Here is a 15,232-nt window from a genome sequence, read left to right as displayed (position 1 = left end):
AATAGAATTCGAACTAAAAGAGCAAATGGACTTAAGAAGAAATGAGAAACATAGAAAAGGAAGACAAATGTTCAACAAAATGAAGTGAAGTGAAGGATAGAGTAGAACTGGGGATGGTTCAATGAGGGAGTCACAAGATGTGCAAAGATGGTATGTGGAACAAGGACAATGGGAGGAAATAGAAGGAAGGGTAGTGAGTGGTGGGATGAGGAAGTAGAGAAGGTTGTAGAAGAGAAAAATGGAGCTTTCACATATTGGTTACAAAATAGGATGAGGGAATCATGAGAGGTACAAAGAAAAGAGAAGAGAGGAAAAGGACAATAGGTAGGAAGGTGCTTAACCCCTTCACTCCGGGCCAAAATCTCATGGGCAGCATTAGCTGCCAGACGTGCGATGTTGCGTCATAATACTCGCATTATAAAAAATAAAGTAACCCCTGTATTGCTCGTTCTCTTTCACCCGTGAATTTTGATAACCATAGAAAATATGATGAAGCCAGTTTACAGAGTATGGGGGTCTTGCAGGTACAACTACAATAAATATGATCAAGACGCCGATATGGCAGCCTTGGGTACCCACTTGCTCCTCATGACGCCTACGTAGGCGTCACCGTATGGAAGGGGTTAAAGTGAACTGCTTAAATGAGAAAGAAAAGGAGGAGTACAAGAAGAAGCTGAGTGAGGAGTAGGAGGGAGTGAAGGATAGAGTAGAACTGGGACTGGATGGGGATGGTTCAACGAGGGAGTCACAAGATGTGCAAAGATGGTGTGTGGGACAAGGAGGATGGGAGGAAATAAAAGGAAGGGTAGTGAATGGTGGGATGAGGAAGCAAAGAAGGTTGTAGAAGAGAAGTGAGCTTTCATAGATTAGTTACAAAATAGGATGAGGGAATCATATGAGAGATACAAAGAAAAGAGAAGAGAAGTAAACCATAAGATAAAGGAGGCAAAGAGATCAGATGTGAAATGGGGTAAGAGTAGGACAGAAAATTTTGAAAGTAATAAAAAAGTGTTTTGGAAAGAAGAGAGGAAGAGGAGGCAAATCAAGTGGAGAAGAAAAGGTAAAGGTGCAGATGGAGAGATGATAATGGAAGAGAAGGCAGTAAGAGGAAGATGGGCAGAGTATTTGAGTTGCTAAATGTTAAGGAGGATAGGGAGGGAAAGGTAGCTGCAATGGGAAGCGCTAAGAAAATGACAATGATGAGTGAGAGAAATGGAGGGGAAATAAGGAAAGATGAAGTGAAGGTAGTTGTTAAGATGAGAGCAGGTAAGGCACCTAGGTTGGATGGATGTCATGGAGAATGTCTAAAAAAAAAATGGAGTTCCAGTGATGGTGGACTGGCTGGTGAGGTTATTTAATGTTTGTTTAAGAGAGGGTAGAATGCCAGATGACTGGAGTGCCTGTATAGTTCCACTTTACAAGGAAAAATGGGACAAGTGTGAGTGTAGTAGTTTCAGGGGGATCAGCTTGTTAGGTGTAGTTGGGAAGGCTTATGGGAGGGTCTTGATTGAGAGGATTAGGAGAGGAACAGAGGGAGTAATTGGTGAGGAACAGTGTGGGTTTAGGACAAGTAGGGGTTGTGTGGATCTGATTTTTGTAATAAGACAGATATGCAAGAAAGCTATAGGAAAAGGTAAGGATGTTTTTTTTGGCTTTTATGGATTTGAAAAAGGCTTATGACAAGGTAGAAAGGAAGGCACTGTTGGAGGTATTATAGGTATATGGGATAGGAGGAAAGCTGTTAAGAGAAGTCGAGAGTTTTTATGAGAGTAGTAGAACTTGTGTTATAATCAGAAATGGAGAGAGTAAGTGGTTTGAAGTAAAGTGGGGCTTCTTCAGAGATGTGTTATGTCACCATAGCTTTTCAATTTATACATGGATGGGGTAGTGCGAGAGGTAAATGCAAGGGTAATGGGTCAGAGATAGGAGATGGTTAAAGAGAATGGAGAAAAGTGGGAGATAAGCCAGTTGTTGTTTGCTGACGACACTGCACTTATAGCAGGATCAGAGAAGGGATAGAGGAAGTTAGTGACAGAGTTTGGGAAGATATTCAAGAGAAAGAAGTTGAAGATAAATGTGGGTAAAAGTAAGGTGATGAGATGTACAAGGGGAGAAAGTGGTAGCAGACTGGAAGTGAGTATTAAGGAAGAGAGACTGGAGGAAGTGGATAGTTTTAGATATTTGAGTGCGAATGTGGCAGGAAAGGGAGGAGTGGAGGTAGAGATAGAATATAGATTGAGAGAAGTGAGTAAATACCTTGGGGATTAAAAAGTGTAATGAGATATAAACATCTGGGAATGGATGCTAAGAGGAGATTGTATGAAGGAGTGATTGTGCCAACAGCACTGTACAGGGCAAAAACATGGAACATAAGAGAAAAAGATATTAGGAGTTTGAATGTGTTTGAGATGAGGTGCCTGAGAAGTATGGTAGGGGTTACTAGGCTAGATAGAGTGAGAAATGAGGTGAAGAGGAGAATGGAGGTGGAAAGGGAGTTGGGAGATAGGGTTGATGAAAGAGTATTGGGATGGTTTAGACACGTTGAAAGGAGGATTGAAGAAAGAATAGTAAAAGAGGTGTGGAAGGCAGAGTTGGAAGGATTGAACATGAAGGGTGGATAGATGGACAGGATAAGATAGAAGATAGGGGTGAATGGAGAATGATTGTATATGGATGATGCTGTGATGCATAAGGAGGAGTGGGTGGGGGATAAATTGACACAGCCCGAAGGGATTTCTCCCTGTGTTCTTTTCTGCATGAGGGGACAGAGAGGGGGTCACCAATTTAATGAAGCGGCCTTGCTGCAGATATGCTGTGTCCTGTGACACTGCTTCTGACCCAGGGCAGTGGGCGAGATGCAGGGATGACCCATCATCCAGGAGGTACCAAGATAAGAGGGAGGGAAGAGGATGGAGGGGAGTGGAGTATGTTAGGGATGGAATGGGTGGGAGTGGTTTTTATGCCTTTGTTTTTTGGCCTCCTCCCTTATAAGGGGGGGAAAAGCCTGTGGTATATGTATGTATTAAAATTAAGGTAGTTAATTAGATTAGCAAGTGTGAAAAATATGTACAGTTGACAATGCATAAATGTGGTGCTCTCTTTTGTGTTAATTATGAATAATACCAGCCAAACTTTTTTTTTTACTGATTCTAATCGCCAAAGCTTATGCCTTCATTTTTCTCATATATATGTGCCTCACGATGCCTACATAGGCATCATTGTATGGAAGAGGTTAGTATTGTTATATGTGATAAGACATTTTGAACAGATAATTTCTACCTTACCTTTAAAAGAAAAGATGTCATAATTTCTGCTTATTTCTGTTATTAACTCCTGAGATGTCTGATTATGTGTTTGGAAGTCAGAATAAGATAGATGTCATTCTAGTATCACCTGACAATGGTTATGTCAAGGAACTTTGCAGATTGTATTATTTTTAAAGCAATAAAACTGTATTTTAAATCTTCTTAATTTCCATACACTATAATCTATTTTCTTTTATAGTGGAGCCACAATCCAGATGGTCTTCCTGTTGTGGATGTGGTTGTGGAACCAAACTTGGGTATGCAGTTACGGCCACACCAGAAAGAAGGTGTTGTCTTTTTGTACAAGTGTATAACAGGGAGTCAGCTCAAAAATGGTTGTGGGGCAATTTTAGCTGATGAAATGGGTCTTGGAAAGACTCTTCAATGTATTGCCCTCATCTGGACAGTATTGAAACAGGTTTGTATTAATCTTTTTATTTTGTTTCCTTTGTCTATTTTGTTATTATTATTTTTATTGATTTATTTATTTATTTTCCCTCTCTGGAGTGTTGGCTTCAAGTTATTGTGGGGTTAAAAGCTGCTAAGTAATATGCAGCTGATACTTTAGGGTCTATATTGAGTGCCCCTATGGACCAAAGCCACACACAATTTTGCCAGTGGTAGAGGAAATCTATTCATAGAGAAATGATGATACTTTATTATACTGCAACTGTCCCTCCATTATGCTGCCCCCCCACTCTTGTTACTGTCCTGTACCATTTCTCTGAATATTTATTTCCTCATTTCGCTGAACCCTGTGGTGGGGGGAAAAGAATATGGCCACCAATCTTTCCACTTGAGTCGTTTGATGTGACGAAAACAGAATGGGGATATGACTAGTAGTAGAGTTTTTGTTAGAATCAGAAATAGAGAGAGTTAGTGGTTTGAAGTAAAGGTGGGACTTTGTCAGAGATGTGTTATGTCACCTTTGCTGTTCAATTTATGCATGGATGTGGTGGTGTGAGAGGTAAATGCAAGGGTAGTGGGTTGGGGATTGGCCTGAAGGTAAGCTGACTTCACATCCAGGCTGTGACTCCCAACCAAATGCAGAAGCCATTGCCAGAGCCAATCAGATGGATTCTTTAGAACAACCTGGGGAGTCCTTTATAAAGCTGGATGTGTCCTCCTCAAAACCCCTTGCTACAAGGCATGCATTGATTGTAGGGCTTCCATCTTTCACCTTTTCTGTGATAACCCACTGCACAGATATAAATTCCTGTCCTCCACCTCCTCATAAACATATATATATATATGTGAAGACATCCTGACAGGTTGTAAGAGGAGTAGAGGGAAACACACAAGTAGAACGGGAGTTTATTCCTTGACTAGTTTCGCACAGTGATGCTTCTTCAGAAAGAAGCATCACTGTGCGAAACTAATCAAGGAATAAACTCCTGTTCTACTTGTGTGTTTCCCTCTACTCCTCTTATATACATATATATATGTATATATATGTACATACATATATATATATATATATATATATATATATATATATATATATATATATATTGTAATTCCAGCTCCTTTGCTTTTATCACTTCATTTGAGTAAAACATGAATATCTCCACTTTATCAGGAATCGCTTCCAATTCTATAACTTCTGAAAAATCCACACTATACTCCCATCAGAATCTTTTTGGAAGTTGAAATTTTTTTTATATTTTCCTTTAGCTTTACCCCCTCTGTTCACTCTTCTTCCAGACATGTGCTCACCAGTTTTTTCATTCAGTCCTTGGATCCTTTGGCCCACTAACAGTTTTAAAGGTCTTGTTTCTCTTCGAGAGTTCTCTGGCAAATCAGAGTTGCTTACAATACCATTTTGTCCTTGTTGTACATCACCACTATCATTTACTTCCTCAGTGTTTTCAGATGTCGAACCCCTCTTGAATCCTCATCCACTTCTTGATTACATATGCCCTCCATATTTCTCATTGCCTCCTGAGTGCCAATGGATGATCCACCACAAGTTTGAGGACAATCTGTTTGAGATCTCAGGGAAAGTTTAGATATAATCAGCAAATATGGGCTCTGACGTAAACACCCCCATGACAAACCAGAACCTGCTTGCCATCCCTGCCAATAACTATGCCCAGACCATGCCATCGCTGATTATCATTACATTTAAAGTATGCCTCATCGCCATTGTGAAGGTTACTTATCTCTGTTGCGTGCACATTACAATGCAAGGCTCTATTGATCCTTTCACTAGATTCATTCTTGAGGTATTCCTTTCAAGCCAAGTGCAGAGCATTCAAGATTTGTTGCACAATATCTGCGCCAGAACCTGACTCTAGAGCAGGTGACAGATGGTATTGCAGGATTGACACCAAATACTAATTGGTTTGGGCTAAAGCCGGAATTGTTCGCTGATGCATTATGGGCTGACACCACCCAAGCCAAGGCTACATTGTTAACACACTTATTCTCAAACACTTTTAGCACTGTGTCACCAATTTTAGCATTCAATCGTTCACATGTGTCATTGCTCCACATACTTTCTGCAGCAGTGGTTAAAATTTTCACACCAAACATATCACGAAGCTCTCTCATATTATTATTATTAAATTCAAGTTCATTGTCAGAGAGAAGTATCCTCAGAGCACCAAACAATTAAATCCAATTTCTGAAAAAGCTGTCAACTACTGTCATACTAGACTTGTTGGTGATGGCTGATGCCACACAATATCTTGTAGCAAGATCTACTATGACAAGAAACAGATGTTGCCATACCTGTTTTAGAACTATTACAATTACTTCATTAAATTTTTCTGCTATCTGCACACTAACAACTGGTCTAGGTTTTGGGCTTTTATACTTTATACACACTTCACATCTTTCAGTAACACCTCTAATCTGTTTCTCCATGTCCCTCTCCAACACTTCAGTATTTCGCAGCATCCCTCTTAATCTCTCTACACCCGACTGGATGGCCAAATTGACAATGAAGTTTTAAAGCAGTTTACTGCTACCTGGTGAAGCCAGCAACACATTCTGGATCCCTGGTTCTAGTCGCAAAGACAGTGGCAACATGGTAGTGAGATGATGCAACCTTTAACTCCACCCACCTATTCATAATCTTCACTGAATCCCTACCAAAATCAATAACCATTTTCCCTTTTTCATTGACTGCTTACTAATCAGAGGTGGAAGATTACACTCAATAACATCAGTTGACAGCTCCAATCTCACACCTCCAATCCAACATGGAAGTAATACACTGAATGGATATCTAGGTTGAACCATCATCAAACATAAATGTACAGCTAGATTTTTCTTCTCTCACCATAGCCAACTCTTGATCACATAGGTTGTTCAAGTAACTATACAACCACTGTTGACTGGTAACTGTAGTTGAACAATCGGTATCCAAAATACCACAATTTTGAGACTCCTTAACCAAATGCATACTCTTAGTCTGACATTTTATCACTGGTATATCCAACAAATAATGACATTTGTATCATATGTTCCTCACTATTACCACCAGTATCTCATTCACCAATACCCCTGAATGACACCTCATTATTCTTGTATGAATACAGACAATATCAAGCCCAATGGTAATGTGAATCACATGTCACACATCATAAAACTTGGCCATCACGACCCAGAGGATTGAGTCTTCGATTAGTTCCTTGATCACTCAAGTCGAAATGTGTTGACATTGCTGTTCCTCTTCCTCTTCTTCGAAATCTGTATTTCTGTGATGATCTATGTGGTTGCTGTCCATAGATGGCATAATAGACCTCTTTATTATGGCCACAAAAAAAGGCTCAGCTTTAATGCTTCAGGGGCACTCTGCACCAATGTCCATATCTGACTCCTGAGTTGAGTGCACACTCAATTGCTGATCAAGGACATGTTTTAAAGTAGATTTCATATTAGTGTAGTTGTTGTTGTTGTTGTCGTTCCCTAGACTGTCTGTCCGAGCAGTCCCGTCTCCCCAAGGAAGGCCACAGCCGAAACTGGGTTTTCCCACAAATCCTTTATAGAGTGTATGTTGTGTTGTTTGCGTGCATGATTGTGTATAATGCAGTCTTCCATTATGTGTTGTATGGTATGGGGTGAAGTGTTACATCCTGGGCAGCTGTTCACAACACGGTCGTCCAGCCTCTTCTGGTAGCTTAGAAGTGCTGGGTGGTGACCGCATCGCAGTCTGGCCAAGTGGACTCTGTCCTTTTGTGGGAGAGAGGATTCAGAAGGGTGGATATCAGGGGGTCTGGCATGCAGCAGTGTGTTGTCTTTCAGTGTGTTAATGGAGCAGTGAGTGATATGATTATGAATATGTTTCCGGAGGCTGGTATTTGGTGGTTGTGGAGGAAGAGAAGAGAGTATCTGTGCGTAATAAAGGTCTTTGGGTGTAGTTTTAATGTTTCTTGGTGTGTGTGGGTGTTCTGCTATGTAGTGTAGCGGGTGTGATGTGTTTGTGGTGGCTGCAGCAAGTGTTTGTGTGCCTCTCATGTCGAGGTGGTCCTTGACTTTGAGGACTTTTGTTTCATAGTGTAAATGGTCTGTAGGTGATGTATTTGTGCAGCCTGTAATTGTTTTTAGGGCTTTGTTTTGTATGATTTGAAGGGTGTTGTGGTGTCTCACTGAGATTAGGAGCCCATGCAGGACTCGCATAATTCATCACTGAGCGTATGCATTGTTTGTATATTGTTATATTAGTTTCTTTGTTTTGTCCAAATGTTGTTCCAGTGATTGACTTAAGTGCGTTAAGTCTAGGTGTGCATTTGTTTTTTATGTTTGTGAGGTGTTGTTTGAAAGACATGGATGTATCGTATGTTACACCAAGAATTTTCGGTGTGTTTGTGTGTGGTATTAGAGTGTTGTTGATGTAGAGATGAGGTATGTATTTGTGTTCTTTTGTCCAGTTGGTGAGAAGTGTTGCTGTAGATTTGGTTGGAGCTATTTTGAGTCTGTTTGTGATGAACCATGTGTTGAGTGTGTCAAGGTAAGGCTGGATTATTTCTGCAGCTTTGTCTGTGTTACGATGTGTGCATGTGATTGTTATGTCGTCTGCGTAGGAAGAGATTTGTATTTCTGAGGTGTCTGGCGTGGGTAAGTCATGCATGTATAGATTAAATAATGTGGGGGATAGAACTGAGCCCTGTGGTACTCCGTTCTTAATGTTTCTGATGTGCGATGATTGGCCATTATATGACACATGAGCATTCCTGCCTGCCAGATAATTGGCCAGCCATCTTTTGGTGTTATTGTGCATGTCTGTGTTATATATTTTATTTGTTAGGTTGTGGCGGGGGATAGCATCAAAAGCTTTACTAATGTCCAATGTTATAAGAAGTGTTCTGTGGTGGGGCCTATCTGAATTGATGCCATCAAAAATTCTTTGTGTGAGGTTTGTCAGAAGAGTGTTTGTGGAGTGTAGTGGCCTAAAGCCGTGTTGTGAGTCAGCAAGGGGAATATATTAGTATAGTTGATTTCGGAGATGACTGACATCACAATTTGAGTCACACGCTCAGCCAAATTGCTTGAAGCAAGAAGCATAAAAGCCATCACAGAGTCCGGCAGTGTCATTCCCTCCTGTGTAAACTTAAAGTATCTATGTTCAAACTTACATTTTCATTAATATTCTTGTTATTTCTTCTGAAATTATACAAATTATGAAATGCTGCAAATTGACGTCGACCTTTATCAGGCAAGAACAATGTGTCCAGTTTCTCAATAATGCTCTTTACACCATCTTCACTCTTCAGAACTGTTAATTCAATTTCAGAAGACGCCATCCTAGCCCAGCCAGTTAATGATAAGTATATAGCCAATGCCTGCTCATCATTAGCTAAATCGAATAACTCACTCCATATGTTTATATCCTTTTTCCAATTTTCATGTTCAGGTTCATTATCAAACTTAGCAGGGCACTTAGAAGAGGCCATTAACTATGCTTTACTACCAGTATTAGCTCTAATCAGTCTTTTTCCAACCCTGCTCCAGTTACCTCTTCCTTTACACTAAAGACCCAGCACTTCACATAGCAGCTCAACAACACTGCCACTTGGTGTCTGTTTACTGAACCACACAAAATCCAGTATGGCTGTCCTCAGCCAAATGACAACAAATGAACACTCCAACAATTTGCTTACGCATTTATTATTTTTTTAAGGGTCCATATGGTCGCCAGCCTATAGTTAAAAGAGTACTTATAGTGACACCTTCAAGCCTCACTGTAAACTGGGGCAAGGAGTTCACTAAGTGGCTTGGCAAGAATCGCCTTCCTGTCTACATTGTGGATCTGAACAATAAGGTAGAATAATTGTATAAGATTTGCTCTCTGTAACTCTTTGTCTCTCTCTCTCTGTCTCCATCCCTTTTTTTCTATCTCTCTCTCTCTCTCTCTCTCTCTCTATATATATATATATATATATATATATATATATATATATATATATATATATATATATATATATCATTCATTTCCAATGTAAGCAAGCTTAAAATGAGCATATCAATTTGAGTTTATAAAGGTACTCATTAACCTGTCACTTCTCTTGGTCATCTCTTACAAGAGGGACCAATGAATGTTGCTCCTTTCCTGTGTACTACAGTTAAGTAAATTCAACAAGAACAGCAGTCCAGAGTTTCTTCTCAGAGACTGTGGGAGGGCCTAAGGACTGCTACCAGTCACTATGGGGCTGCAGGTTTCCATTCAGTGCAACTTTAGATTACATTGATTATCATTATTATTATTATTAACACAATATTTGTACCTTGCAGGTGGAGAATTTCAAGGAAGATTGTAGTTATCCGGTTTTAGTGGTTTCATATGAAATGTTGATAAGGTCAATTGAGGTGATCAACAGCATAACCTTTGACCTAATGGTGTGTGATGAAGGTCATCGGCTAAAGAATTCAAACATCAAAACCACATCGCTTTTGTCTAAATTGAGCTGTAAACGAAGAATATTACTAACAGGAACTCCAGTTCAAAATGATTTACAGGTAATGTTATGTTTTTCACTAATGTTTTCCAACTGTTTATGTGCTATTTAGTGTTTGTATGATATAATAATTGTTGCCTCAAGCACCATGACAGTTAGCAGGACCCCTTGGCTCTTCCCATATATCTCTATGGGAAGAAATGTTGGACTACTGTCTGTGTTTTTTAAGTGTCCTTATATAATTGTAGTGTACAGGAAGGGAGTTACATTTGTGAGGTCCTGTCTCTTAATCTCCAAATAAATGGTTTTGTGATGAGTGTAGGTTGTGTTTATACTCTGACTACCACTTTCCATGTAAGTGGGAAAAGGGTTTTTGGTGTGTGTGTGTTTGTGTGTATGTATACACTCCCACAACACAGTACTATTAAGGAAACTATCCCTCATATGAGTGGACATATAAATGTGTAGTGTGGACAGGCCTACTGCACTACCATGATATCCATCTATACATTCTGGGTTCCACCCACCTTTCAACTTTCATCCACCTTTCTCTACTGTTAATCCTATCAACTCTTGCAGTGCTTATAGATATAGTGCATCACATATTTTAGTTTGTAGGCCCTGTTGCCTCCAATCATTCCACTTTGTCAAGTTTTAGACTGTTACTTAGAGTCTTTTCGTTTCTAGTCTTATTTCTTTCACTTCACTATATTTTCTGTCTAGGAGAATGAAAATGTAAATCTTTTTCTCCTTTATCTTTCCTCAGTTACTTCTTATTCAGCATACTCCATGGGAATTCCCAGACAGCATGTATAAAAGATCCTACATGAGCTTTGTAGTGATGTAGTGATTTCTTTAGTCCAATGATCTTTAAGATCCTCCCCAAAGGGTGTGATCTTATCATCATGAACCAATTGAATTTTCTCCTCCACGCTTTCACCAATCAGATTCATTGTTACAAGTGTATATGGCAATATTGTTTACTTAATCTCGAATCTCTGCATATCTCAGGTTACAAATGATACTACATACATATACCAATGCTTTTTCCCCCATACAAGGGAGGTAGCCAAAAAGGAAAAGGCATAAAATCATTCCCACCCATTCCATCCCTAAATACACTCCACACCCCTCCACCCTCCCTCTTATCTTAGCACCTCCTGGATGACGGGTCATCCCTGCACCTTGTCCACTGCCCTGGGTCAGAGGCAGTGTCACAAGACACAGCACATCCATAGCAAGGCCGCTTCATTAAATCGGCGACCCCCCCTCTCCATCCACCCATGCATAAAAGGAGAAGATGGGGAGAAATCCCTTTGGGCTGCGTCAAATTTTGCTCACACATACTACCTCACCCCCCATCCCCCGCAGTTCATTCGGGTCCCTGGCCATTGTTTATAAACACAAAGAGGAGAGTGAACTTATGCAGCTCACTTACTTGCTGGCTATATTGTTTATAAACACCTAACTCATAAAATGTAATACCTGTCCTCTTCCCCTCTTCTACCAGCCTCTTACACTGGGCACAAAGGGGTTAAGTGTCCTTGAGCCTTTCCTACTATTTAGGAACAGCCCCACATTTGCAGAATATAGTGATATTTCCTTTTGGAATGATCTGTGTAAGATCTTAACCTCTTCAAAACAAGTCAAATTCTTGCGCACAGTATCAGATGTCTGAGGTACAATGATTGATGCATCACAATACTCACAAGGTGCTGATACCGGCATCTTCATATACCCACTCGCTCCTCATGATGCCTGCATAGGCATCTTTGTACGGAAGAGGTTAAGGACTAATGATATCTGCAATTGAGTTGCATGTTACCTGTAAGAGAAAGTATGCTACAATTGGTTGAGCAGGAATTGTAATAAGTGAAATATTTCTGTTTTTAGATATTGTCTTACTTATTCATAATCTTTCCCATTTTCAGGAACTTCTTGCATTAGTCATGTTTGTGAACCCAGGAGTTTTTGGCAATTCTGCAACATTTAGAAAAGTTTTTGAAGAACCTATACTTACTGGACAGCAACCAAATGCAACACAAGAAGAAAAACAACTTGGTAAGCTCAACAACATGAGTAGATGCTGAGATTTCAGCTCATTTTGGGCTAAGGCCATTAGGAAATCACCATAGACATTATACATACATACATATACCAAAGGCTCTATCCCCCATACAAGAGAGGTAGCCAAAAAACAAAGGCATAGAAACCACTCCCACCCATTCCATCCCCTACATACTCCACTCCCCTCTACCCTCTTCCCTCCCTCTTTTCATGACACCTCATGGATGATGGGTTATCCCTGCATCTTGTCCACTGCCCTGGGTCAGAAGCAGTATCACAAGACACAGCACATCCACAGTAAGGCAGCTTCATTAATTGCAGTGACTCCCACCCTCTCTGTCCCCTCATACAGAAAAGAAGACAGGGAGAAATCCCTTCAGGCTGCATCAATTTATTTCTCATACATATTCCTTCACCCCCATCCCCCACCCGCTCCCCTAATGCATCACAGGATCATCCATACACAACCATTCTCCATTCACCCCTATCTTCTGTCCTCTCCCATCCTTCCTCAACAGACATCCCACTCTTTCCCAATGCTTCTTTTACCCCATCCATCTCATCCTAGGTCGCTCCCTCATGTTCACTCCTTCCACTTCTGCCTTCCACACCTCTTTTACTAGTCTTTCTTTAATCCTTTCCATGTGTCTAAACCATCCCAACTTCTACATTAGAGTAAAATCTCTACTCCTAAAGGAATAACGCTATTTTTTGTACTATGCCTATCCCTCCTTTATGCTGCTCTCTTGAAACTGTCCTTTACCACTTCTTTTGCGTATACCTTTTCCCTTATGTCCCCTGTGTCCCCTTTGGTAGAGAGAGGAAGTATTTGCCACCATGATTCCCATGTGAGACATGAAAGGTGACAAAGTGGGGTGGAGTGATGAGACTAGTTTCCCTGCTCTCCACTTGTTCATCCTATGAGGAATCAAGGCGTAAGGGGGTCTGGAATAACTCCAACCAGAACCCTAAAATTTGGGTCATTAAACTGTGGTTGTGGCACTTATGAGAGTAAAAGGTAAGAGGTAGGCACTGAGTTTGTGAGAAGGAAGATGGATGTGTTAGCATTAAGTGAAATTAAGATGAAAGGTAGGGTAATTTTGAGTTTGAGAATGTGGTGGGGATAGTATCAGGAGTGATAGCCAAGTCAAAAGGCATAATTCCACTCCCACCCATTTCATCTCCACACATTCAACTTCCATTCACCACCCAGTAAATCGAGAGGACACGAAAAGAAACTAAAAAAAATAGTTACAGAAGAAATGTAAAAAGGAACAGCTTCCCACACAGAGTGATAGATACATGGAATAAATTAGACAATGAAACAGTGTGTGCAAACACTATACAATATTTTAAGAAAAAACTTGATGCTGAGAGATACAAAGATGGGTTACCACGAGCATAGTTCCCTTCCCGTATAATACAACTAGGTGAATACAACCCCTCCCTCCCTCTCATCTTAACTCCTCTTGAAGGAGGAAGTGGATAGTTTTAAATATTTAGGGTTGCATGTAGCAGGAAATGGAGGAGTAGGGGTGGAGGTAAACTGTTGATTAAAAAGAAGCTAGTAAATGTCTTGGGGAATTGAAAAGTGTCATAAGAAATTGGTATCTGGGGTGGATGTGAAGCGAAGACTGTATGAAGGGATAATTGTGTTTACAACACTGTGTGGGGTAGAGTCTTGGAATTTAAGAGAGGCAGAGTGGAGAAACTTAAATGCATTTAAGAAGTATGGTGGGTTTTACAAGGATGGATAGAGTAAGAAATGAGTGAGTGAGAGAGAGTGGGATGGAAAGAGACCTGTAAGATAGGACAGATAAAGAATAAGGGGATGGTTTGGGCACATAGAATGAATTAAGAAAGATTAGCAAAAAGAGTATGGAAGGCAGAGGTAGATGGAGTGGACCTGAGGGGTAGACTAAGAATAAAATGGATGGGGTGAAAGGAGCTTAGAGTTAAGGGGAATGCCTGTAGAGTGGGGAAGGGAGAAGGCAGGTGATAAGTGTGAGTGGAAAATGGTTGTGAATGGATAATAATTTGATGCGATCCAGAAGGATTTCTATTTGTCTTCTTTACTTCTGTGTGAAGTTATGTGGGAGGGTTGTCATGTAAATAAAGCAGCTGGCCCTGCTGTGGATGTGTTGTGTTTACCTGCATTGCTTCTGACCTTAGCAGTGGGCAGGGGACTGGGATGACTCTTCATCCATAAGGAGACAAAATGAAATGGAAATGATTGACAGGTGGGAGTGGGATGGGTAGGGGTAGGTTGCCTTGGTTGGCAACCTCCCTTGTAAGGGGAAGAAGTCTATTGGTATATATATATATATATATATATATATATATATATATATATATATATATATATATATGTGTATTAGATCCTCACTATCTACTAATACTTTGTTACTGCATGGCAACATTGTCACTCTTTGATACATTTACTCATTTGCAGGAGACAGAAGAGCAGCAGAATTAAACCGTTTAACATCACTTTTTATTCTTAGAAGAACTCAGGATATAATTAACAAGTGAGTGTGACTTTGAGAATCTATCTATATATCAAAGGCTTCTTTCCCATTAGAAGGGAGGTAGCCAGCCAAGATCACCCATCCCCACACCATCCTTTTCCCATCCATCACCCATTTGTTTCCCTTGTATCTTAGCTCCTCATTGATGAAGGGTCTTCCCTACTACAAATTTCAAACCCACAACTGCAAAAAATAGGTAAATGAATACATACATACATATACCAAGGCTTTTTCCCCCTTACAAGGGAGGTAGCCAAAAAGAAAAAGGCATAAAATCATTCCCACCCATTCCAAGATGCAGGGATGACCCGTCATCCAAGAGGTGCCAAGATAAGAGGGAGGGAAGAGGGTGGAGGGGAGTGGAGTATGTTAGGGATGGAATGGGTGGGAGTGGTTTTTATGCCTTTGTTTTTTGGCTACCTCCTTTATA

At 40.4% G+C, this 15,232-nt stretch overlaps 1 protein-coding gene across 5 annotated transcripts in view; it reads left to right on the top strand.

The window, feature by feature from the left end:
* LOC143032419 (DNA repair and recombination protein RAD54B-like) overlaps positions 1 to 15,232 on the top strand; it is a 60,876-nt gene that overhangs the window by 23,705 nt on the left and 21,939 nt on the right. For all 5 annotated transcript variants that reach the window (XR_012967111.1, XM_076197169.1, XM_076197168.1 and 2 more), the window contains exons 7-11: positions 3,505 to 3,723; positions 9,433 to 9,573; positions 10,044 to 10,268; positions 12,139 to 12,268; positions 14,727 to 14,802. Coding sequence is in view for 4 of the 5 variants with exons in the window: in XM_076197169.1 (XP_076053284.1) it covers positions 3,505 to 3,723; positions 9,433 to 9,573; positions 10,044 to 10,268; positions 12,139 to 12,268; positions 14,727 to 14,802 (791 nt within the window). In the remaining variant the exon portion in view is untranslated. The remainder of the gene's footprint in view (positions 1 to 3,504; positions 3,724 to 9,432; positions 9,574 to 10,043; positions 10,269 to 12,138; positions 12,269 to 14,726; positions 14,803 to 15,232) is intronic.

This window comes from Oratosquilla oratoria, chromosome 13 (genome assembly GCF_046742065.1).
Source record: "Oratosquilla oratoria isolate Oo_2021 chromosome 13, ASM4674206v1, whole genome shotgun sequence".
NCBI lineage: Eukaryota > Metazoa > Arthropoda > Malacostraca > Stomatopoda > Squillidae > Oratosquilla > Oratosquilla oratoria.
The sequence above is the reverse complement of the archived record's forward strand: the minus strand, read 5'-3'. Positions and strand labels throughout refer to the sequence as shown.